Source organism: Simochromis diagramma, unplaced genomic scaffold (genome assembly GCF_900408965.1).
Source record: "Simochromis diagramma unplaced genomic scaffold, fSimDia1.1 OVJJ01000514.1, whole genome shotgun sequence".
In the NCBI taxonomy this organism is placed as follows: Eukaryota; Metazoa; Chordata; class Actinopteri; order Cichliformes; family Cichlidae; genus Simochromis; species Simochromis diagramma.
This window is the reverse complement of record NW_024387346.1, coordinates 2,121,759-2,147,919: the sequence shown is the minus strand read 5'-3', so window position 1 is coordinate 2,147,919 and position 26,161 is coordinate 2,121,759. Positions and strand designations below refer to the sequence as shown.

Below are 26,161 nucleotides of genomic sequence, written 5' to 3'. Positions count from 1 at the left end.
ATAATAGTAATATTTTGCATTTCCTTGTGCTTTTAAGTTTTGATATTTACTAATGTTATGATCTCAGACGACACATGAGCAACAAGTATAAGTTTTTATGGCAGCTTTTATATTGATACTTTTTATAATTTAAATATTTTATTGTTTTTATTATTCGCCAAAAATGGCGAAGGTATAAAAGTGAACCACTTAATGAAGCAAAGCAGTAGTGTTTGTAGAATCCTCAAACCCCTATGTGCATTCAAATGCAATTGAAATGAGCCGTTTCCTGTTTTTCTTATTTTATTTTGAAATCTTAGCGGAAGTTGTGTTCTTGGTGCCTTTTTGCTAACTTGTTTGTAGAGGGAAACTTTTCTCCAAGGTTCGCGCTCCTCCTCTTCACGCTCCTGACGTGCAGCCACTTCAGCGGCGTACTCTTTAAGCATTAGCCGCTTTACGAAGTCATCTCTCGGGCTTTTTTCACTTCTTTTCTTAAAACCACCGAGCAAAAGCATTTCCTGCTATTTTTCAGTGGAAATTCAAAATAAATTCCAAGGAATCAACAGCGTGGACCGAGGCGGGATGGGGCGGTCCAGTTGAAGTTGCGAGCTAAAGACAGGCTGAGTCTCCTCCGGTGCTCCCACCACAGTAACGCCAGTCCCCGCCTTGGAGGCCATGGGCTGCGGCTTGCGAAAACTAGAAGACCCGGAGGATAGCAGCCCCGGGAAAATCTACTCCACCTTGAAGAGACCGCAGGTGGAGACCAAAACAGACACCGTGTACGAGTATGTACTGCTAGACTTCAGCTTGGAAGGTAGGCGTGTGGCATATTTAATCCATCAATCGATTAGCTGACAGAAAATGTCTTGTTTGAAGATGTCCCATCAGTGTTTTAGAGCTGCACATATTTCTTGTAACGATGATATTCATCCTCTGTTTCTTCACACTCAGAATACAAACTACAGCAAAGATAAACGGACTGACAGAAAATGACCCACTAACAGTTTCTGATAGTCCGTCGCTTTTTGTGTTGCAACATCATATTCATGAGTGCACAGCAGGTTTTCTTTGTCTTATCAGAAATCTATTTGCGTAATCTTATTGTTTATACTGATATTGGAACATGTTTACTGTTTTATACAGCAAATGATTCATGAGAAACGTTTTACATTTAACTTTTAACATTTTCCAAGTGCTTCAAAGTTAAAACGATTAGTTGATTAATCAATTGATTGACAGCAAATGGATGGCAACAGTTTTGGTGGATTCTTAACTGATGCTCAGAACAAATGAAGCAACTTAAAAACAAACAAAAATATCATTGTATTATTAGTGTTTTTATTATTATTATTATTATTATTAGTAGTAGTAGTATTAGTGTCTGCTCAGTGATTGACTTTTCCTCCTGTCACCATGTCACAGGCTGGACAGGGCAGAGTCATGTGACAAGATACAATGGGGAAGTATTAACAGAATTTAAAACCAATAACAGTAATCAACACGGGCAGATTATATCGGTTAGAGGATCTGAAGAGGTTAATTTTTAGCTAATCTCCCAGCCTTACAATCAAGTATGCTGTGAGATGTTCTTGAGCTGAGGCAGTGATTTGATTATTCAAAATGTTGATTGAACATTTTTGGTCAGCTGTTGTAGCTGTAGGCTTGTTGTCAGTTTTTCAAATTAAAAGGACTAAACATTTGGCTGTTTTTTGTGTTCTCCTCTGTTTTATAAATGTATAAAGTGCATATTTTTGGGGCTGTTGCTTAGATAAGACAAGTGCACCTAATTCAGTTGCAGTTGCATCTCTAGTTTGCTTCTGGTACCTCTTACACTGGCCTCAAAGTAAACCATTGTTGCTAATTTTAATGGACCCTTCAGCTGAACAAATAGTTCAGGTTCTTTCCCGTTTCCTCTTAACAAAAGCCTGAAAGTGTTCCTTTTTCTAATTCAAGCATTCCTCTTGTTTATTTGGCCCTAAAATAACCATAAATAGCAGATGTTATGATACTGTAGTTTGTTATTCCCCGGGGAAAAGTGTAATAAAAGCACCTTGCAGCCAGACAGGAAGCATCTGATGTCCAGATCACTGTTTTAGAAAAAAAGGAAATGACCTGTTAGTTTACTTTCAAGTGTTTAGCATACATGTAATGAGTTAGCATCTAACTCTTGGTTTCTCCTGGTAACAGGGCTGTTTGCCTAGCCTATCATGAAATAGGTCACCAAAGGTTTTTTGTTTTTGTGCCCTCCTCCCTGCCTTTGCTATTCACTTGTTACCTCAGCAAACACACGGACACACAGATTGACGTACCTTCTTATGCAGTTAAATGCAGCATCCTTCCAGAGTAAACAACCCCACCTGCTCTGATGTGGAGTTTCATTTGAACATATGCGAAGGTTGCTGTTTTTCAAGGCTAATCCCTTCATCTGGTCTCCCGACTGGCTGTTTTCACTGTGACCTATTTGGAAGGAAATGGTGATTAAGTTCTGAATGGGAGCTGAGCACGTAAACGTCAGGCCAGCACAATGATGAATCGGGGGAGAAGTACTGCGGCCAAAGTTAGAGGAGGTCAGGGGAGCAAAGTGCTCCTGTTGTGCTGTCTGCAAGAAGGTAGCAGTAGAAGCTACCATTGTCTGAGCTGTCATTATTGACCAGTAAAGCTGCAGATTTCTCTGCACTATTATAGTTACTATTATAATCTTTGTTATTTTTGTAGTAGTAGTAACAGTAGTAGTTTTGGTGAAATGTATTATAAAATTAGTGGCTAAGTATAGGATTTTTGTTTTGTTTTGTTTTTTGCTAATACGCCACATTAATGTTTCTGTTTCATTAAGATTTTAACTCCTGCCTTAGATAGTGACAATTAACCATAATATCTGAACACAGCCTTAAACATCTGCAGCAGTAATATTGATCCGTATAACACTGATTGAACATTTGTTCATCAGAATCATTACTTTTACTTTAACTGCACTTTACTAATAATACACAGTCTGACTTGTAGTGAGGTGATTTCGTAGCGTGTTATTGGTACTTGTATTTAAGGAACGGTTCTAAAAAGTAGTTCAGATGGTGATTAACTTTATTAGTATACTTTAGATACTACATAACATATGGGTGAATAAAAGTAACAGGTTTGTTGGATTGTTCTATATGTTCTGTGGAATCTTTAATGTTGCCATGGGAATTTTTCTTGTTGACAGCTCTGTGTATGACCCACCAGCAGTGGGTTCAGGACCCACTGTGGAAAATTATTTTAAATCTTCTGGTTCTCCGAGCCAGTCATGAGCGGGCAGTCATGGGTTTTGCCCTCAGACACACTTATAAATACAGTATTTTAGACAGAGTGTGTGTGAGTCATAGATCTACTTTAGACAAACTCTGGTTCACACGAGTTACAACAATAATGAGCTTTGTGAGGAGTCCTCGCTTCACAGCGGATTCATTTCTGTAACACAAAATTAATTTGTGCTCAGCAGCAAAGTGATGGATCACACCAGGGCTAGTGGGCTTAAATGACAATAAGAGTATTAATAAACAATCTGAAGTTATCCTGTAAATCTCGGTCACTTATATCTCTATCAAACCTCGACACGAGGCTCAGAAGCGCTGCATGTTTATGACTGTTTGTCTGAAGGGAGCTTCTTTTCTTTTGTGAGTTAAGTGTGAGAATAGCACATTAATGTTCAGGCTTCCTGTATTCTTGGATCGGTGTCATGGAATCTCACTTGAAATGTGCAAATATCTCTTGCTGAGTGTGAAGCTCCATAATTGGCACAGCTAAAGATAAACTGGAATGATTCCAGTCTGTGAAGGTCTAGTACAGACTGTTAATCTCCCCATTTTATGATTTTGTGTATTTAAAAAAGGGGGGTGTGGGGGGTCTGTAGTGGTTTAGTCAGTTGGATTTCTTCTTGCCAAATGAGCCACGAAAATGATCCTCAAAAAGCCAATCTGTGCCACCAAATGTGCACCACATTTACTGGCTGGTGATCAGATTTCAGTTGGATTGTTTTTAAGGACAGATTTTATGTAGGTTTAATGTTTGAGAGCATGACTAACATTCCTGATGAGCACCTGGCCTGCAGATGTCTTACAGCCACCAGAGGTCAGGTTGAACTGTATGCCTGTGCATATTTATTTATGAAACACATCAAATCAAATCACTTCTATTGTCACATCACATGTGCTGGTACACTGGGACAGCACATGTGAGTGAAATTCTTGTGTGCAAGCTTCACAAGCAACAGAGGTGTGCAAAATACAATAAGAATCTGAGAATTATGAGGATAAATATATGTACAAATATAAGAATGTATGCGCTTTACTGAATATGTATACCAAATATGTGTATATATATATATATACGTGTGTGTGTGTGTGTGTGTGTGTGCGCGTGCGCATATATATATAAAATAAAATACACAATATACAGAGGTAAGCAGTTGGATCACTGGGTATCTTTATGTTTGTTTAGTATTTAGGTAGATTTTTGTTAGTACCTCTAAAAATTGTGTTGTTTGTCCAGTATTATGCCAAATGTTGGGAAATGTAATATGCAAACATAGGAAACATCCCACAGTGAAGTGCACTAGTGAGATTGTGGGGCAGTGAGCAAGTCGGCTCTCATCCAGTTATAAAAATATTTAAATGTAACATTTCTCATTTTGCCCAGAATACTGTTTATTCATTTAATTAGTTTGTCAGTAATTTGGCTCATCCTGAATAAGGTTGAGTTACACTGGACATTGGTGTCTCACTGGCAAACAGGAAGTGACACATTACAAAGCTGTATGGTGGAGGCGGGTAGTTGGGTCCTTACTATGTAAAATCACCTTGACACAGCTGTTGTCCTGAACTGGTGCTATATAAGTAAAACTGAACTGACTCAACAGTACTCTGAACAACCCAAATGTCACATTTTGGGTTTAAGAGCTTTGCTCGTTGTTGTTAGCTCAGCCTCACTGCTTTCTCACTGAACAGAGCAGAGAGGGTGAGTGTGGTGCCTGTGCTGGGAAAACAAGACCTCATTGTTAAACGGTCCTGTCCTTGGCTCAGAGGGCCTTTTTGAGGGAAACAAAATCCACTAAATATGTATGAAAATCTTTAGATTATTATTTTTTTAAGTAGGATCACAATTGGATTTCATAAATTCAATTCAATTCAATTTTATTTATATAGCGCCAAATCACAACAAAAGTCGCCTCAAGGCGCTTCATAGATACAGAGAAAAACCCAACAATCATATGAACCCCTATGAGCAAGCACTTTGGCGACAGTGGGAAGGAAAAACTCCCTTTTAACAGGAAGAAACCTCCTGCAGAACCAGGCTCAGGGAGGGGCGGCCATCTGCTGCGACCGGTTGGGGTGAGAGAAGGAAGACAGGATAAAAGACTGGCTGTGGAAGAGAGACAGAGGTTAATAACAGATATGATTCAATGCAGAGAGGTCTATTAATACATAGTGAGTGAGAAAGGTGACTGGAAAGGAAAAACTCAATGCATCATGGGAATCCCCCGGCAGCCTACGTCTATTGCAGCATAAACAAGGGAGGATTCAGGGTCACCTGGTCCAGCCCTAACTATATGCTTTAGCAAAAAGGAAAGTTTTAAGCCTAATCTTAAAAGTAGAGATAGTGTCTGTCTCCCGAATCCAAACTGGAAGCTGGTTCCACAGAAGAGGGGCCTGAAAACTGAAGGCTCTCCCTCCCATTCTACTTTTAAATAGTCTAGGAACAACAAGTAAGCCTGCAGTGTGAGAGCGAAGTGCTCTAATAGGGTGATATGGTACTACAAGGTCATTAAGATAAGATGGGGCCTGATTATTTAAGACCTTGTATGTGAGGATTTTGAATTCAATTCTTAACTTAACAGGAAGCCAATGAAGGGAAGCCAAAACAGGAGAAATATGCTCTCTCTTTCTAGTCCCTGTCAGTACTCTTGCTGCAGCATTTTGGATTAGCTGAAGGCTTTTCAGTGAGTTTTTTGGACATCCTGATAATAATGAATTGCAGTCGTCCAGCCTGGAAGTAATAAATGCATGAACTAGTTTTTCAGCGTCACTCTGAGACAGGATATTTCTAATTTTAGAGATGTTGCGCAAATGGAAGAAAGCAGTCTTACATATTTGTTTAATATGTGCATTGAAGGACATGTCCTGGTCAAAAATGACTCCAAGGTTCCTCACAGCGTTACTGGAGGCCAAGGTAATGCCATCCAGAGTAAGAATCTGGTTAGATACCATATTTCTAAGATGTTCAGGGCCGAGTACAATAACCTCAGTTTTATCTGAATTAAGAAGCAGAAAGTTAGCGGCCATCCAGGTCTTTATGTCTTTAAGACATTCCTGCAGTTTAACTAATTGGTGTGTGTTAAATAAATAAATGAAATTCTACCCCTTGTTCAAGGACATCATCACCTCTCCTTGAAGCAGTGAAGCATTTCTGGGACGCGTAGTGGCGATCACACACTCACACACCCATCATGTATCTCCCAGTGCTCCCAGTCAGCTTGGCCTGATTCCACTTTGAGAGGAGACTGGACTTGGGGCCTGGAGCCCGAGGCAGTACATCAAAGTGCCTAATGGCTAATGCTTCCTGAGGTTATCACTAGCGGAGGGATAGATAGATAAGATATATATATATATATATATATGGTATGCATATTCTGTTTCTGTAGGGGAAAGAAAGCATGTCGAGCTGAGTCTTTGTAGTTATTGATCTTTTCATAGCAAACTGCTCACAGTGCATCTTACAGCCGGACAGCGCTGAGCATCCCGATCATGTTATGCCAACAAACTTGCAGCATCTCCCGTCTGTTTTTGGTAGCTTTCACACTAAAATGCAGAATTTCCATCTGTAAATGAAACTTTCTAAAAAAGTTTTAAATGATGGCTAAATCATCTCTAAATGATTCCTCTTTGTTTAGGCATGTGTTTACACTTTGTCTATGGGTCATCTTTCCTTTGCACTGTTTACCTCAGCTGTAGAGATTCTGCGAATCAAGAAGGTGCACAGAAAAATAATAATAATTTAAAAAAAAATAATTACAAAAATGATATATAGCTCTTTATTTAAAAAAAAAATCAACATATTCTTAAGACCTGAGAGCTTGTTTACGACTTCCTGAATGAAGAGAAAATTATTAGTCTTCCAGAAACAGAGCGTCATTAAGCTTAACTCAGCCTGTCACATAAAGTGATGGATGATATAGCCTGTTGTAATAGTGGACTTAAATGGGCTCATATCAGCTACACGGTAAACGTCCCAACAGATTGCTGGTGTTACCTTCGCTTTTTGAAGCAGTTTTCCGCGCAGTTTGTTTTCTTATGTTTGTTTGTCTCATATAAAAATGCCAGGTAGCTTTATAGGTTCCTGTGTAGCATGCTCCTTCAAACTCCTGTTTGTTCTTGTAACAAGTGAGTTACTCCTGTACAGGCTAGAAGCAGTGTTGACAGAAGAATAGCCTTGTCCTGTATTTCCCTGCTCATGGACTAGCTTTGTGCAACAACTGAACAGGACTGAGGGGAATCGGGGAGTAGATGGTGATGTAAGGTGACGTGAGGACCACATCAATAAACTGGAGGATGGTTGGAGTGATGTTTATTCATGACTAATGGTGATTTCAATTGCCTTCCTCTGAGAGAGGATTGGGTTGTGAAGTGGTTTGACTGACCTCAGCCTTAGATGACTGTCCCAGTTGTGATGAGGCGTTTACTGTTTCTGCCTGCCAGGTCTATTTATTATCTCCAGAGGGTAGCGCAGTTGTCTGTAATCTCAGTCTAATCCTAGTATTTAAAGGTCCACGACAGATCCTTTCAGATTAAAGTTTGTGTTTTAGGTATTAAATTTGAAGGAGATTTCAAGGACACTGAAAGGTAATGCAGACCTAAAAATGTAACCATGAATGACATGAATAATCTGAAATGATACATATTGAAAGTACATGTGTTGTTGGTGTTTTTTGTTTTTTGTTTTTATTTGTTTGGGGTTTTTGGGGGGGTGATGTTAGGAAAGCTAACATTAGCATTGAGCACGTTAACAGCCAACAGTCAGCAGTCATGCTTACTGGTCAACTGAGAAACAGAAAGCTGCTTTTCTAGTATTCAGATCTGCCCCTGACTCAAAAAGCTGGAGATGATGACAGGAAACCATCTGTGGGCCTCATTTTATTACATGATGTGTTTGAAGCAGTGGACTGGTTTCTCCAGTGGGAGACATGACATGGTGTAGGAAGCTGACATCAAATGCTCAGCAGTTTGGAGGTATTTGTTTCCTATAATTGATGAAGCGAGTTAACAACTAAAGAGCTCATTCAAGCTGTTTTGGCTTTTCCTCATTTTTATCCAGATCTGATTTTAGGCAAACAGTGATCATGTCAGGACTTGTGCAGCACCCACTGATTTCAGACACGCCCTGGATCGCTTTTTTTCTGGTATGAGGTCTGCTGCAGGAGACTGCAGACAGACACACACACACACACACACACACACACACACACACACACTGTTTGTACCATAATCACAGCTTAGAGGTTTGCATTCACCTCTTGATCCTGCTGATCAGTTGCTGTTCCTCACCAGCAGCATTCGTATTTGAAGCAGATGAGCTGATAGTGGCTTTGAAAACTAAAATGTGTCAATTAATATTGTTTGCGTTAATAATTAATTAATAAACATGGAGCGATAGAGACTTCTGTGCATGTGTGTGCTAATGAAACGCACTGTTTTGTAATAGCATCCTTTTTTGGGGCCGACATTTATACACAGATTAATTGTGAGACTACGCTGGTATTAAAAAAAAAAAGATACGTTAAAGATAATGACTCTATCTACGATCCATTTAGAAGAGGGAATCACCAGACAAGTCAAGATACCATTTGACAATACTTTGCTCACAATATGATATTGTTGCGATTTTTAGTATTTTTCAATAACACGTGCAATTTATCATCTTTTAAAAAAAAAAAAAAAAGGTTAATAATGTCCTGAAAGTTAAACTGTCAGTATCAGTTTTATTCAATAATAAGTTATGACATTTCTTTTTTCTTTTTTTGGGGGGGTTCAAAGTGAGATCAATCAATCACACCAACATTGTTACTAAAACCTGCCATAACTTGGAGTCAGTCTGCTATCAGTCTGCAACTGGATGGGGTCAAGTTAACATGCAATCTGTTTTTGGAAATACATCAATTAACTGTGATAAATCATTAAAAATCACACAGCAGTCGTCTGTCTACAAAGAAATTCATGTTAAACTATTATTCAAGTCCAAACCTTCAACAATCTCTCTGAGCGACTGCAGTTAGCCTAAAGGTTGCTCTCCTTTCTTCACTTGTGTGAAGTCATGAGGTAGTTTTGTCAGCTAAGTGTGCCCAGTGTTGGCTGGGCTCGGCTCACGGTGAGCCCTGAGCATGAGGTGACCCTCTCGTTTGTTGTGCCCCAGAGTATTTTAAGTATTTTGGTATCCCTATTTGCCATATTGTGATGCTATGCTGGGTCTTTTTTTATTCCCTCCAACCCTGTTTAATAGAGGACAATAACTTCACATAAGAATAAAGTTCAGAGGCAGCTGATTTTGTTGAATTGTTGCATACCATTAAATGGGCATTTTAATAAAGGAACAAACTCTTTGTTAATCCCCATCACACGCACACAGTCTTCAAGTGACCTTAATTTGTTGCTTTTACAGTATTATAGATTTCTCTAAAATTAATGCAGAAAGTGTAACTTGCTTTGGCTCTGTAATTCCAGAACCTTAGATTTTCTCCCTGCTGATCGTTTTTATTCCTCGACTACAAACGATACAAGGACTTGAAAAAACAGACATGTTGAGGTTCGTAGTGTGGATGTCGCTCTTCATTTATTTGCTCCTCGTTGCTAGGCAGCTTTCCCTTTTTCACACCTTCACACATGGGTTTGTGAAATCCGTCTTGTAACCCGCTCCCCCCTCCGTCTCCCTTTGGCTTTACCTCCCTTTCTCTCAGCTCTGTCACCCCTCTGTGTGCCCTCCTGTTATTCAACTCCTCTTGAACGGCTTCTACATTTTTACCACGTCCTTTCTAAGCTTCCCTTCTTCATCCCCTCCACCACCTCCTCCTTTTTCTCCCATACCCCACTGAACAGAGGCCTCAGTGTGCGGGTCCATGGGCCAAGTGGCAGCAGAATGGGAGGGGGTGTGAGGATTGAAACGGGGGAGGAGACGAGCAAAAGGCTGTCACAAAAGCCTTGTTTAGAGGTGTATTTAGATGCTAACACAGACGTCCTGGGAGCACTGAACTCCAGTTGTGGTGGTCTGTTTTTCTGATGTGGCCACTCTATATCACAGGCCTCATTTCATGATACAGTAGCTGCGTCATTAGCCTAAACAAACTATGTAAACCACTATGTTCCGCTACACAAGCTAACATAAGATGTGACATGATCCTAAACAAGCTAAAATTAGCTTAAATAAGACGCATTCCTAGCTTAAAATAAAGGCACTAATATAAAGTACTACATTATGTTAAACAAGATAACATTAGCTGCTATGTTAGCCTAAACAATTTAACAGCATGTAAAACAAGTTAATTTTAGCTGATATACTAGCCTAATCCTTTGAACATTAGCTGCTACATTAGCCTAAAGAACCGAAGATAAATTGCTACCTTTAAATAAAAGCATTAACAAAAGCTGCTACAATTTCATATTTGTCTAAAAAAAACAAACAAACCACGAGCTAATAAAAACAGTACCGTATTTTCACGACCATAAGGCGCACTGTGCTAAAAGGCGCAGTCTCAGTTATGTGTGCCCTTACTGTATTTAACACACACATAAGGCGCACTGGACCATAGGGCGCATACAAGTACCGTATGCGTATTTAAAAATAAAGCGGGAGCAAACCTGAATTCGGTACCTTACTCACATTTCTATTGCCGGTAATCGTCATCATCAACAACACACAAGCATACAAGTGTGCATATTTAAAAATAAAGCAGGAGCAAAACTGAGTTTGGTACTCACATTTTTATTACCAATAATCGTCATCATCAACAACACACAAGCATACAAGTGTGCGTATTTAAAAATAAAGCAGGAGCAAAACAAAGTTTGGTACTCACATTTTTATCATCAATCAAACCCATCGAAGTCCTCATCCTCTGTGTCTGAATTGAACAGCTGCGCTAAATCTCCATCAAACATGCCAGGTTCACCGTCTTCACCGTCAGAGTCACTTTCCGTGCCGTGCGGCTCCTCAGAAACTATGCCGGCTTTTGCGAAAGCTCGAACAACAGTGCCAGCAGACATGTTAGCCCAAGCATCTACAATCCATTGGCAAATTGTGGCGTAACTCGCCCGGCGCTGCCTTCCACTCTTAGTGAAACTGTGGTCTCCATCGGTCATCCATCGCTCCCAGGCCGCTCGCAGCCTTACTTTGAACGGGCGGTTCACACCGATGTCCAGCGGTTGGAGTTCCTTTGTCAGGCCTCCCGGAATGACAGCAAGCTCACAGTTCATTTGCTTCACAAGTTTTTTCACATCGGCTGTGAGATGGGCACGCATAGAGTCACAGATCAACAGCGATGGTGATGCGTGGAAAAAACCACCTGGTCTCCTTACATACACCTCCCTCAGCCAGTCTTTCATCATTTCCTCATCCATCCAGCCCTTTTCATTTGCCTTAATGATGATTTCTGCTGGAAACTTCTCTTTAGGCAAAGTCTTTCGCTTAAAAATCACCATAGGCGGCAGTTTCTGTCCATTAGCATGGCAGCCAAGCACAACAGTAAAAGAAGACTTTTCATACCCCGTTGTGCGTATCGCTACCGTGCTGGTCCCCTTCTTCTCCACAGTGTGACTCACCGGGATGTCAAAAGTGAGCGGGACCTCGTCCATGTTTGTGATGTGGCTGGGCTGGATGTTTTTGTCGCCGATGTGTTTGCTGCAGTAGGAGCGGAAGATGGCCAGCTTTTCCTTATAATCCGCTGGAAGTTGCTGCGCTACCGTAGTCCTGGTCCTGATGGAAAAATGGCACCGTTTCATAAAACGAAAGCACCAAGACGGACCTCCTTGGAAATGTTCAATGTTCATCTCTCCAGCTAGTGAAACTGCTTTTAGCCGAATGGTGACCGTCGAAACGCTTCTCCCGCTCGCTCTTTGCTCGATGATCCACCGCTCGAGTCTTTCCTCCAACTCGAGCCACCTCGCCTTATGTCCGCGGAAACTCAGCTGCGTTTTCTTGACCTGCCGGAGCTTGTTTTCCAGCTTCCTCCATTTGCGAACCATCGATTCGTTAATCTTAAATTCTCTCGCCGCTGCTCGATTTCCATGTTCCTCCGCGTAGCTGATGGCCTTCAGTTTAAACTGTGCTTCGTAAGCGTGTCTCTTTGCCATTTTCAGGGTTGTTAAAACAACGATGTCCTGCATAATGCACATACCTGTTCTTTTATACAGGTATGTGCGATTGTCCCGGTATATACGATCAACGCCCACACTTCACCCTTTAACGTTCTCGTGGTGTTCTCTACTATGTCCTCCTTACAACACATAGGGCGCACCGCGCTATAGGGCGTGCCGCACTTTTTGAAGAAAATCTAAGACTTTTAAGTGCACCTTATGGTCGTGAAAATACGGTAGTATAGGAAGATAACTGGTGTAGGAGTCATTTTTCTTGTGCCCCTATCTTTAAATACAACTAGGGGGTTGTATTTCATTTTATGCACTTATTATGACAGGCAGGTATGAGGTTATGTAGGGTCAAGGTTAATTCTGTTCAGGTCTTGCTGATGAGACGGGGCAAACGGTTTTCTGCTGTGCTCAGTCTGGTTAAATATTGTCGTTGTTTAAATGGAAAGATAAACGGACATTGCAAAGGAAATAAATAGGGCTGGGTATCGTCACTGATTTCTAGAATCAATTCGATTCCGATTCACAAGGTCCCGAATCGATTCGATCCACGATTCAATTCGATTAGGTTCGATTCAATTTGATTTAAATCTGGAGAATTTTGCCTCAGACAGTCAGAAATATTATAATTCAGATCTGTACATTAACATATTTTTCTATCTATAAAAAGGAAGCTGACACTCGCAAGACTTTATCAAAGGTGTGAGCGTCACAGCAGATGCCTTTGTGTCAAAGTAGCTGAAGATAAAACACAGAAAAACATGAAGGTGGTTTTCCTGGCCTGGGATTTTATAAAAATATTCTGCAGTAGATCAAAAACGAAAGAAAACCATTAATCAACATATGAACGTTACCTCTGACGTTACAGCGGTTTTATTAGAGACACAGCTGAGCGTTTTGCATTTTGCATAATTTTAAAAAGTTGAAATTTGTTCAGAAGCCTGTTGAACAGCAGAAATTAGGTTTTCTTTTTGGAAGTAAGAAAAAGGAAAAAAAAAAAAACAGCGGCCGACAGCGCTGTAAACAACCGTAGACTTGTGCGTAACAAGCAAGCGAATAATGCAGAAAACAGATTTTTAGACGGGAAATTGTTGTTGAAGTATACAGAGAGAGAGAGAGAGAGAGAGAGCTGTGCATGAAGTGTGGTGGAAGCAAAACAGCAAAAGTCAGAGGGAATCCATGACGATGTTTATGTGAAGCGTAGTTTGGATCTTCTTTTGCTGCTGGTTCGGTCAATAATGTTTGGAGAGAGATAAAACTAACAGCTTTAGAATCAGCGCAAAAAAGGGCGTGAACACAAAGCGCGGATCCGCCGAAACATCAGAATCAGCGAGCTGTCGGCTTTCAGCCCCGACCGTGTCCGTGCCGTCGGGTGAGAGAAAGGCGACATCTCACTGATTCTGATCCATCGGCGGGTCCACGCTTTGTGTTTACGTCTTTGTGCAGAATCTGTGTTCCTGCTCTCATTTACTGTTTTAGCTGTTTGCTGGTTGTTGAAATGTTGTGAGGTTTAACCTGAGATTCTGGCGTTTCGGGCAAAATAAATTTATATTAAAAAATCGATTCAGGATTTTAATGAATCAATATCACGTTATCCAAGCCAGAATCGATTTTAATTGATAAATCAATTATCAAAACCCACCCCTAGAAATAAATGACTGAATATAAATATCGTGAATATAAATGAAAACAAAGATTTGGCACGGTGAACTGTGACTGAGTGCACGTAAAAGCAATGCCTGCTAACAAACAAGTAGCAACCAGTAGCATCAAAATATAGGATTTACTCGCTACAACAGCGATATTTAACTTTTATCATGTACGTCTGATTTTTTTCTTTTTTTCTTTTTTTTTATATTTTAAAGTTCAAAAAGTTTTTCAAAAAAAAAAAGAAAAAAAGTTCATAAATTCCAGGAAAACTACCACTTTTTATGGGACTTTCTCTGTGTTGAGGTACTTGGATTCACTTCATTTCATGACTGCTGTCCTGTGCACAAGTTCTCTTTAGAGCTGCATCACTGTTTTCCAGCAGCTGCAACATGTGTTAAATTTAAATTCACCTCAAGCATTGAAAGAGGGGTTTAAGCCCACAGGAATGCCTGTAAACTGTTGCAGCAGTCGCCCGACCCCGGTGTTTACTGGTTTTATTGAGGTTCTGGTGGTCTTCATTCTCATGAAGGGAGCCAGCCAGACAGCTCATTCAGAGGCTGCAGTGATGTCAGCTGCATGCTGGTCTCCCAGGTCTCTTGGGTGTTTGTTCATGAGAATGTGGGGTGAATGCTTTTTCGCCGTCTTTTATACACACACACACACACACACACACACACACACACACACACACACACACACACACACACACACACACACACACACACACAGTCTTGTTTTCATCGCTTCACAGGCTGCTGTACAGTCTTTCACTCTGTTCCCTAAATTTAAGTCTTATCCAGAGTTTGTCCCAGTAAGGGAGACGGGAATTCCCCACATTGTTTGTGTAAACTTGTATCTTGCAAGATTAGTAATACTGTTACACACAAGATGAGTTGACATCAGGAGACTGTAACCACATTAATTTTCTACCTAAACATCAGTACCCACCCAAAACATGAGTTGTACACAGAATAATGAGAAGTACACACAAAGCTGTGTTGATGCTGACATGCCCTAACCCTCAGTCAAGCTCAATTAGTGGAAGTTTTGTCAGAACAAACAATGAATCTCCACAATGTGACTGTATAAACAGGAGTAAGGCTCTGAAGGCTCTGGCTCTTTATCATTTGTGTCTCTTCTTTTTTTTCTTTCCTTGTTTTTAATCATCCTTTCTCCAAAATGTGCAAATTGTTTTTTAAAGTCTTGGAATGCTGTGTGTGTGTGTGTGTGTGTGTGTGTGTGTGTGTGTGTGTGTGTGTGTGTGTGTGTGTGTGTGTGTGTGTGTGTGTGTGTGTGTGTGTGCGCACAAACGGCATGTAGCCAAACCCCTCTGAACAGTTGCTCTTTGTGGACACAGGAAGTATGGTGATAGCCGCATGGATTTCCAGCCAGGACTTTAGGAAAAATGGCACAAGACTCCGCCATTCACAAACTCTCCAGCTCTCTCTGCTCACTTCACACCTCTGATGGCTCACAAATGGATAAAATGAAAACAGAAGACAGGCTTAGTTTGGAAAGGATCTCTTCCCCTTAAGGCTTTAGAGTCGTAAGGGGAAAGGTGTTTATTTGATGGTAGATCGTGGAAGGTGATTGATGGAGCCGGTGGTCACATGTCATTTTCAGACGTCATAAAAGTTGGATTGATTTATGAATAATCAATAAATGGTTTGTGTGTCAAAGTCTTCAGATGTGTCATTCAACTCTGAGCGCAGGTTTGAAAACTGAGCAGATGATGTCTGTGTGTGCAGGTAGCCGTCCGACAGTCCAGTATGTGTCCTCGCTGTCTGAGTTGCCTCAGGCCCTACAGCCATACTACACCCAAGGCTACCTCCTGGCTGCACTTCACCCCATCATCCTGTCTGTGGGTCGGACTCGCTCGCTTCCCTTCAGCCTGCTCTACCGCGCCATCCTGGCCCGTCCTAGACCCAGGTACGCCAGTCCTAGTCCAACGTCATCAAATTTATCTTAAAACCGGCCTATTATTGATTTTTTTTTTCTTGTAAGTCATGGTCAAAGAAAGCTTTTGCCATGATGTTGTCTAGTAGGTATATGAAAGATAAATGAAGTCAGCTGCATATTTAATGCAGATTGCTGATAGGAAGTCTGACTTGCGTGCTAGCAGAGAGAGGAGACGGTGTTTTGGTTTGACTACTGTTCAGTTTCTGTTGGCTAAAATTCACCTGACGACAGGGATCTCTCAGCAGCCAATGAGGATGGAGTATGTCTGATCTCTCAAGCATACTGGGCTCTGCTGAGGGACCCAAGGGGGCGACAAAACCACCACAAAGAGATATAAAACCCACTGCCAGGAAGGTCAAAACCACAATACCCACACAACAGTCGCAAAGGGACTCAGAATCACCATACACAGCTGAAACAACCGCAAACAGAATAAACATGACTTGACTACAAAGAGAAATGAAACCTCCAAGACTAAACACGACTACCATTCGGGAAAAAAACTACAAAGAAACTAAACATGAAACCGAGAAACATAAAACAGCCACCAAGGAAGCCAAACTAACCAGAAGAGTCTAAAAATGATTACCAGCAACACAAAACAACCACGAACAGACTAAATACCAGGAGACTAAAATCAACCACAGAGGAACTAAACATGATTATTAGCAACATGACTGTAAAGTTGCACAAATCAACCAATACGGGGCACGAACATTTTCACACTTTTCTCTCTTGTTTAAACACTCTCAAAGTTCAAACCTTCGTAGAAAAATAAGTCCAGTATTATAGAATGAAACCAAAGATGAAACCCTGTTTTCAGGTCCACAACATGGGAATAGAGCAGCTGCCAGAGAATTCAACATTAATGAATCAATGGTACAGAAGTGGAGGAAGCAAGAAGAATGGTAACTTCTACCTTCCTTTAGCATGTCCAGAAGTCCCAGTTTATGTGCAATGGTTAGCATCTTCTTCTGCCTTTTAGGTGCTACCGCAGGAGCCTTTGACGGTGCAAAACGCTTCATCGACATTGTTGTGTTTGTTGGAGAGAAAACTTAAAAAGTGCAGCACTTCAGAGTCACACTGTAGCGATCTAAGATTTATGTAAATTTAACAAGCTGAACGCATTCTGTACTGTACAGGAGACACAGCACGAGGTTAATTGACAATGGTCTACAGCTGATCGGGACACAGAACACAATGTGCTGTAAAACAAAACAAAACAAAAAACAACATGCAAAATTGCACCAAAAAAATCTGCGAATCAGTGAGGCCGCAAAAGGTGAACCACGTTATAGCGAGGGACCACTGTATTGCCGTATTTTCCGCACTATAAGACACACTTAAAATCCTTTAATTTTCTCAAAAATGGAGAGTGCGCCTTATAATCCGGTGCGCCTTATGTATGAATTCTGGTTGTGCTTACTGACCTCGAACCGATTTTATGTGGTACACGACGCTCAAAAATCTGTCAAAAATGTTTTAGTCCGTTACTGAAGTTGGGCTAGCTGGTATATAAGGATGTGCTACGTGATCGTAGCGACAAAGCTATGTTAGCATAACATTAGCACAGTGAAGCTGGAGGATGAACGCTAACTTTTTTCCACTCGAGAACAACTGAGATAATCCAGCCACAATACGAGGTTAGTCATTAATATACTGCAACAACATGGGAATAGAGCAGCTGGAGAGAATTCAACATTAATGAATCAATGTTAAGGAAGTGGAGGAAGCAAGAAGAATGAGTTGAGTAAAGTTTGACTTATCTGACTGTTTTGTTTCACTTAATGTGCCTTATGGTCCGAAAAATACATAGGTTTGTGGAGCGTTGTGTTGTTTTTTTCTGTTAGTTGTGTGGGGGGATTTTTTCCTGCAGACTGTGGTGTTATGCTCGTATCGAGTCGCTGTCTCCTCATACTGATGAGAACAAAGTGAAACGTTTACCTTCATGTTGAAACGGTGCTACAACGGTCTGTGCGTACTCTTATCACTACAGTAGCAGCAGCCTGCTGAGCATGTAAATGATTTATTTGTTTGTGTCTGCAGCTCTGTGACAGCTGGACTCTGCTGAACAAGTCTCCCTGGGGTCTAACACTTATCTTTGTTATGTGATTTCAGTAAGCAGACAGCATCCATGTATCACAGCGTGCCGGTGCTGAGGGTGGAGGAGTGGCCTTTACCTGGAGACTCGCTGACGGCTGACACTGTCAGAGCACTCATCGATAGGGTCAGCCATCTTTACCGGTGCATTAGTCAGATCAAAGGATAAAGAAGGGATTTTTAGTATATATGTTACGATCAAGACATCCTCAATGGATTCAAGATAAATGAGTGGTCAATGTATGATAAAAGCAATAAATAAATACTTTTAATGGCTGAAAAATGTTTGAAAGCAATGTTGGAAAATACATTCACCTCATCTAAACTTCTTAATCTGTATCTATCTTTGCTGTAGGTGAACAGCAGTGCACGGGGAGGGGTTCGATTCATTGGCTCCGTCCTCCAGCAGGTGAGTGGGATCACCAATGGCCGGGTGCACAGTCCAAAGAGGGCCTGTCGCTCGCCTCCACGTACACCTCCTGAAACACTGCCTGGAGACAGAGAGCTGGATGACAACACCTACAGTCCCGGTAAGACAAGATATTCATGTGGGGACTTTCTGACTGGTTGTGTGACCTCAGGTTCACATCCATGGTGACAATAATGGTGTTATGTGTTAGACTGTCAAATGGTCGAGAAGATTTCACCCTTGAACCTTGTATTTTATGTTATTTTTTTAAGAAAAATGGTAAAATGAGTCATACTTTTGCTCCTTCTCCTTCCAGATTTGAGGTTGCTGGTCTTCTTCCACTCATGGGCTCCTGGCTGTGCTCCTCTGGACTCTCTGGGCTGTCAGTACCACCAGGGGGCACTCTCCATGCGTGTTTCCAGGAAAGGCCACGTGGTCAGTGCTCTGGAGGCTGATTGGTTGGAGCTGACTGCCGCCTACTATCGCAAAGGCTGGTCTCTGGTAGACTCCTTTGTTTACTGGGACACACCTAAAGGTTGGTCTGATGGTGGATGTTAAACAAGCACGGAGCGGCGCATGTATGTTTGTCCTCTGCAGGCTTGAGCACTTAAAAACATTAGTCATGATTCCAAAACTAAAAGACTGAAGAAACCTCAGCTGTCCGGTAACAACAGGTATTGTTCAAACAGTTTGAAAATGGTCTAAAACCCATTCAGATTCAGAACCAACACCAACTTTCAAAGTCATTGCAAAATCTCATCCAGACCAAAGCCAAGTTTGAAACAAGCCAAAAGTCAGGTTCAAAACCAAGTTTCAAACCATTGTACTATGCCCCAAACCAGAGGCACAGCCAGAAGCCAATCCAAGTCTAAACCAAGTCAAAGATTAGGTATAAAAACATTCCACATCCAAAACAAGTGTAACAATTTGTTTAACATCACAGCCCAATACAAGTTATAAGATGGTCCAAAACCAAGTTCAGACCCAATCTTAAACTTTACACAGCTTTGTGTATGTATACACAATACACACGTGTGTGTTGTGTACTTATTGTTGTGATTTACATTGCTGTGCTTGAGAGTCGCCATCTAACATAACTTGTATGTGTCTGCGCGTTTGCATGGCCAATAAACACGATTGTGATTCTAAAGTCCAGCCCAACAACACTGTAAAATGGGCCCAAAGTCAGAACCTGTTCCAAATGTTTAACTAGTCTGACGTCAGCTTGAAATCCACAAATGAAACCAGAGTTGTCAAAAAAATGTTAAAAAGACTAAAACAAGTTTGGAATGTGTCACACTGATCTGAAGCCACCTGTGTCACGTTGTAAGTGGACTGATTCTTGTATAGAGCTTTTCTGCTCTCCCAGAGTACTCAAAGCTCTCTGTACAACATGCCACAGGCATCCATTCTTCTATGCTTTTAAGTGCTTACTAACCACATTCACACACATTCATACTCCGATGGATGCATCGGAGAGCAACTTGGGGTTATGCAGACTAGGAAGAGCACAGGATCGAACCACCAACCTTCCGATCAGTAGATGACCTGCTCTACCCCCTGTTGTCCAAAACGCTGGAACAACGAGCCTCCCAATAACCTTGAATAAGTCCAAGTGAAGCTGCAAAGCTGTGCTCTGCAGATGAACAGGAAGCGAGGTCGCCAAAGTCGGGAAGACTGCTCCAAATATAGATGCAGTGGGAGAAAGGAGCCAAAACAGGAAGTGACTTTTTTGTGTTTATGTCAGTCTTTGGTTTTTGGGGTTTTTTTATGAGATAGAAATGGATCGCATATGTTTTTCATGTGTTTCATTTTGGCCACAGTTTATTTTGCACAAACTCGAGTCATACTTTCTAGTCTTTTATTAATTTATTTTAAGTCGTTTTACTGCGTGCATAGAATCAGATAACTTGGGTTTGTTATCCTTCTTCCTAATGAATCGGGGAGCTCGCTGATGGTGCAGGGTGATGGAGAAGTTTGTACAGACGGACTACAACACGAACCCTCCGCGCTGCTGTCCTCTCACACATGAACACGTGGGAACTCTCAACCTATTTCTAATAACTGGGTCATTATCAACCCAGCGACGCTCTCATTTCCCCAGCAGCTGAAACTTGGCTAGCTGCAGCGGTGTGAATCATGTATGTGCTGCCAGACAAGGTCAAGAATCTGGTAAATGTTTGATTGTTGTTCTGTACGTTTTCATAGCAGCATTTAGTTGTTTGCTCTTTTTAGCTGTGAAAGTTAGACCACTTGATTCACAAAGCTGACTTGCGTAATGTCATCCAGCGCCCTCTGAGCAGTTTGAGTTCCACAACTGTGACTTTATCAATAAGAACCATGCCACACAAAAATATGAAGATGAATTTTTCTGTTTTCACCACAAAAACGTGACCGTGTGTCTTCCAAACAGACGTTTGTGTCACTGCCACTGTTTGTGTGTTTCAGGCGAGCCGGTGCCTCGATCGCTGGAGGGATTGTTCGTGTACGAGGAGAGAAGCACGTCTCCTCCTGCCAATGACACAATTGTTGTCGAGCAGTGGACCGTCATCGAGGTCAGTGAGATTTTTGGAGAGATGTTTGTGGAACAGAGATGTTTTATCCACTCTTTAAGAGCAAGCTTAGGTTAAACTGTGAGGCTTAAACAAGACAAAAAAAAGTTCTTTTTGAACATTAGTAGCTTTTAACACAGTTTGAGATAAAAAATGACCCGTATGTGTACGTGTGGTTAACATTGTGAGCACCTGGGACAGAATTAGAAAGTCAAATAGACGGTTTGAAGAGTTTGAAGCTGGTCGGCTGGTGAGGCATCTGGTTTTTTTATACCTTCATACCTCCTCACATTATACACCATATGACAGTATTTATCTAATCAATAGAAATCATTGTAGTGATGGATTGGCTGACTCGATAATTCCACGTTGTTACTTTTGCTGTCTGTCTTTACAAATATTCGTTTGGATAACTTATAATGCCATTAATGCACAACTCACCGTGTAGTTACACCAGGGATCGGTTAAGAGCAAAGCACAGAGCCACAAAACATATTTAGGCATGAAAGTGAAGAAAAAGCATCACAGCAAATCCGGTCTGGAAACTGAAATCAACTTTTGTTAAATTCTGTAGTTTCTTCCACTGATTTCATTTTTATTCCATAGGTTAGTAACTGGTTAAATAAAATAGTTTCAGGAGCCACAGGTTTGAGACCTTTGCTGTGCTTATTGGTTGAGGACCCTGACATGACACCTTAGAGCAGAGCTGAGGTCCAGTGTGAAGTGTTATACCCTTAGGATGTGACTAGAGGCAAAGAATTGCGCAGCTTCTTCCATGTTTGTTGGCTCTAAAATACTCCCAAACACTCTTTGTTTACTAAGCACAATCCAGTCGTTCTTTCACAGCTCTCTGGGCTCAGCTGTCCACTTTATCAGTGTCTCCATGGAGAGAGAAAACCCCCACAGCATTTCTAAACAATATCATTGCCAGCTTTTCATTCCTCAGTATAGACCAATCATCATAACTACATCGCATTTCCAAGGAACTCCTGAGAGACCAGATCCTGGCCCCCTAAAGCAGGTGTGCTTTGGAGCAACTGGCTCTCAAAGGCTCCCCTTAATGACCGGCTCTAAAATAATCAAATGTTAACATGGAATCAAGCCAGAAGTGGTGTTTACTGAGACTCACGGCTGGCTCTTAGCCAGAGAGGTTGCTTTTTCTGAGCCCTTCTGTTATATCTGGACACGTTGCTCTCCTGCAGGACTCCAATGTGAAAACAGATTACGGGCCACTCCTCCACACTCTGGCTGAGTTTGGCTGGCTGCTCACGTGCGTGCTGCCCACACCCATCATCCGGCACGACAGGTAGAAGAAGATGCTTTGAAGATGTTTTCTCTCCTGAAACATGTTTTTCAGTTGCATTTCTGACCATGCTCCCGTTGATGTGTGCAGTGACGGGAATCTGGCCACAAAGCATGTTGTATTCCTCCAGAGGCCGGTCAGAGGTCAGACAGCCGGACAGCCGAGGAACCAGGTGAGACCTTTTCCACATTCGCTGTGGCCAAGAAACATGATGAGGCAGCTGAACGTTAAGCAAATGGTTAAATGGTCTTTAATCTGCATCTGGCATCAGCGTTCTCTGTTGGATAGACCTACAAAAGCCTTGTGCAGCAGTGAAAGAGGCGAGCTGGTGAACACGTTGGGATGTTAAGCAACTTCAGAGCAGAATAAGTCTCTCAGGTGCAGGTGGAGACCCGAAACAGAGCTAGAATAGACATCACTGCACTCAGCGATGTCAGTGTTGTGCTCCTGCTTTCCCAAAGTCAGTTTGGTTTACAGTGTGTATGAGGAGGTTGTAAATTCAGACGCCAGCAGGGATGCAAATTTCCCTTTAATTTCCTTACCCATGCCAACATTTCATAATTCCACCTCTCAGCTTAGCTTCCTCACATTAAGCTGAAGAGTTTTCTTTCTTTGGGATTTTCAAGAAAGCACTTCTAAACATGCTAGTTTTTTTTAGAAAGTATACATTGCTTTTATTTAATGTTGTGACTGGAGAACAGCAGCAGTGTTTAGTGGAAGTAAAGAGCTGACCTGTATTACCAGCATCACCCCGATGAAGATGAATGAAAAATGGCTCTGTTGGATAAGCAGGAATATCCTCTGTGTGGCTAAAGTCCCCCCCTGGTGGAGAAAGTCGGTTCTACTCGGAGTTCACTGCAGGTGACGGCTGCAAACTCGTAGGAGGGCAGAAAAACAAATCAGCAGTTACCTGGAAACTATTCCAGGTGTAGTTTTCATGAAGCTGCTTTATTTATTCCAGTCGCCAGTCTGCAGAGCCGCCCTCAAGAAAATCTGTCTTTAGATTTTTATTTTAAATCTTAGTCCATCTGTGTCATTTCATGGTCTGTTATGGGTTCTGACTTGTGTCCCTCTCTGTCTCCAGTCTGTGTCCAGTCACTCTGTGAGTCGGGCAGCCAGCAGCCCCGACCCTCCAGACACCCTTGCTCTGCCTGCGGGAGGCATCGGGGGATTCCCAGTGTTCGGAGGAGGGTACCCCAGCTCCCTATCCCACATGGAGGAAGGTGGCTTTGAGCAGGACGAGGGGAAAGCTGAGGTCACCTGTATGTAAGCAGGTGGAAGTACCCAAGCAAAGAGATATGAACTGTGGAAGGTTCAGACTATTCACCATCTGACAGAGACTTTAATGTAGAGGAGCTCTGCACTTTGAAAATGTTGTTAACGAAGCCATAACGAGAAAACGGTTGGACTTAGATGTGCAGAGTGATGCACGCCTAATAACAGGTGCTCCCAGTATTATAAAGCACAGGAAATATGTTAATGTTATTGTGAGAACTTGAAGGAGCGGGGCTCTGCTTTCTGCTTACAGTCTGGAGTTATGCTCCTTCACAGCTCAGAAACATACTGAAGCAGGAAGAAATCTAGTTTAGTTTAAAGTTATTTAGAAAGAGTACAAAAAGTGATGTGGAACTATAACTAAACATAATAGGAAAAAGTCACAGGCGGTTTTGGTTAAAAGGGCCTACTTGTTCTTACTTCAGCCCTCTAAAATCCATGTTTCCTGAGAAAGTTCATGAATGTCAGCTTTAGATTTATATATCAGTGAGACAACATCCTTCAGTCAAGTAATCAGTTGTCAGTAATAAATGTATTCCAGAAACTGTGAAAGGAAAAAGAAAGTAGCACATTCCAGACTTTGACATATGACCGGTGACCTCAGCTTGAAGTGTGTGGATGTAGCTGCTCGGTGCGGCTGCCATCGTCCTGTGTGATCACTGTGTGGTGTCAGTGGCTCTATTAGGTTTAATATCGTACACGATGGAGCTCGATCAGTAGAAATTTGACTTGTTCTTTCATAACTGGTTTAAAGCCCCAGCTGTGTGCGCTTTCTGCTGGCGTGTGTGTATAACTGACTTTCAGTCAGAAAAGCAGCAGAAGTTCAGCGTCTGGACTCGGAGTTCTTTTCTCTCTTTGCTAATGTGCTGCTCATAAAAATCGACGAGGAAGACTCCTGGAGCCTCGAGGAAGATGCCGGGGTGGTGGAGGTGTTGCGCTAAAACGTGGCGATGCAGGGCAGCAGCTCTGACGTGTGAAAGGAGGAGATGGGAGCATTTGGAGTTTAAAGGTGAACTGGAAGTGTCTGTCAGGTGTGTGACGTGAGGAGAGTGAGGGATGTTGGTGTGCGTGACACAGGGCAACTGGAGCACCACTTCAGTGTGTAGCTCTTACGCTGTGATGAAGGCTCTGTGCTGAAAACATACCAGGTATAAATGGTGGGCGTGGCTTCTTTGTCTGAAAAGTGAAGCAGACACACAAGTGCCTTAAACCTGCACTCTTTCTAATGGCCACCAGGGGGTGATACCAAAGGTTGCAGGTCCTATACAAGTCTATGAGGAAACAGCCCCCTGCTTGGACCTCTATAAACACCAGTTCAGTGACGTATTTTGGATCATACTGATGAAAACGCTCCGCTTTGTAAAGTTTGGTCACTCCAAGTGTCAGAGAGGACGACTCATACAGTCGGTGAGCACATGGTCTGAGTCAGAGCTACACCCACAGCTCATTACATCAAAGTTCTGATGATGAGATCATCACACAGTTTACATGTTTTGGAATACATTTATCTGATATTTAGCTCTCCACTGAAGTTTTGTTTCTATTGTCACATATGATGTTTCACAATTGTTTTGTAGTTTCACCAGATAACCACACAAAAAGAGAAAAGTCACTGAACTACTTGAGCCACCGTACGGATATGTAGTTAACCTATATACCTCCCCAGTACATGATGAAAGCGAGGTGCCTGAAACAGTATATTTGTATAGAAAAGCCTATTTCTCCGAGATGTTACAGCTTTTTCAGCTATTACTCTGGAAGTCGATCATACAGCTCATCGTGTTTTAAAAGTATTATTTTTCCTCCTTCATTTTAAAGGTACTGCTAATATTCCTGCTGCTTTCCAGACATTCAGTGTTACACACATCCTAAATGGATGGAGGGCTCTTTTTCTGCTGTTGTGCATGTGTGTGTGTATAAGTATATTAGATGATAAGTGTATTTGTCTCATTTATATAAAACATTTCTAAAGCTGAGCTTTGAAATAGAAGCGATCGATGTCGTTTGCAGTCTGTGATGCACAAATACAAGAAATGTGAGTTAAATGCCACAAACATGAATTTCTAACAGGTGCCATGTTCTGTGAATAGTATCAAAATGTTTTTTTAAAAGACCCTGGAAACTAATTTTTCGAAGGGAGATTTGAGATTTCAGGATGAGGGAGAGCTTCCATGCCAATTCCTGATTAAACTATTGTTTGTTCTGGGATTTTATAAAGGGAAGTTACTTTATAATAGGACACAAATGGGACAAAAATATGGAGTGACCTTATGAATCAGGAATGACTTTTAAGCGGACCTGTTCTTCTCATTTTCAGATTTGATCTTGGACTGGTTACAACAGTCACATTGCACTATTCCCAGTGAACCGTTCTTATTAGCGCTGATCTTCAGTTCATCCCGTCTGAAGCCACTTTTAGCTTCCTTTAAGCCAACTTTATTACGATTGGCTGCCCTTCGTTAAGCGTTTACAGGTGGGTGGGGCTTCTGTGCTTGCAGCCTGAGGGGGCTTTATTAGAGCAAACAGTAGAAATGGCCAACGTGTACATACC

At 41.7% G+C, this 26,161-nt stretch overlaps 1 protein-coding gene across 1 annotated transcript; it reads left to right on the top strand.

The window, feature by feature from the left end:
- The first annotated feature begins 337 nt into the window (after positions 1 to 337).
- On the top strand, positions 338 to 25,600 carry rftn2 (raftlin family member 2). Its single transcript, XM_040006707.1, has 9 exons — positions 338 to 793; positions 15,761 to 15,941; positions 18,090 to 18,198; positions 18,427 to 18,601; positions 18,797 to 19,015; positions 20,929 to 21,035; positions 22,235 to 22,338; positions 22,426 to 22,507; positions 23,420 to 25,600. Exons 1-9 carry the CDS (start codon positions 655 to 657, stop codon positions 23,603 to 23,605), a joined length of 1,302 nt encoding a protein of 433 aa, XP_039862641.1. The 5' UTR covers positions 338 to 654; the 3' UTR covers positions 23,606 to 25,600.
- Positions 25,601 to 26,161: the final 561 nt, after the last annotated feature.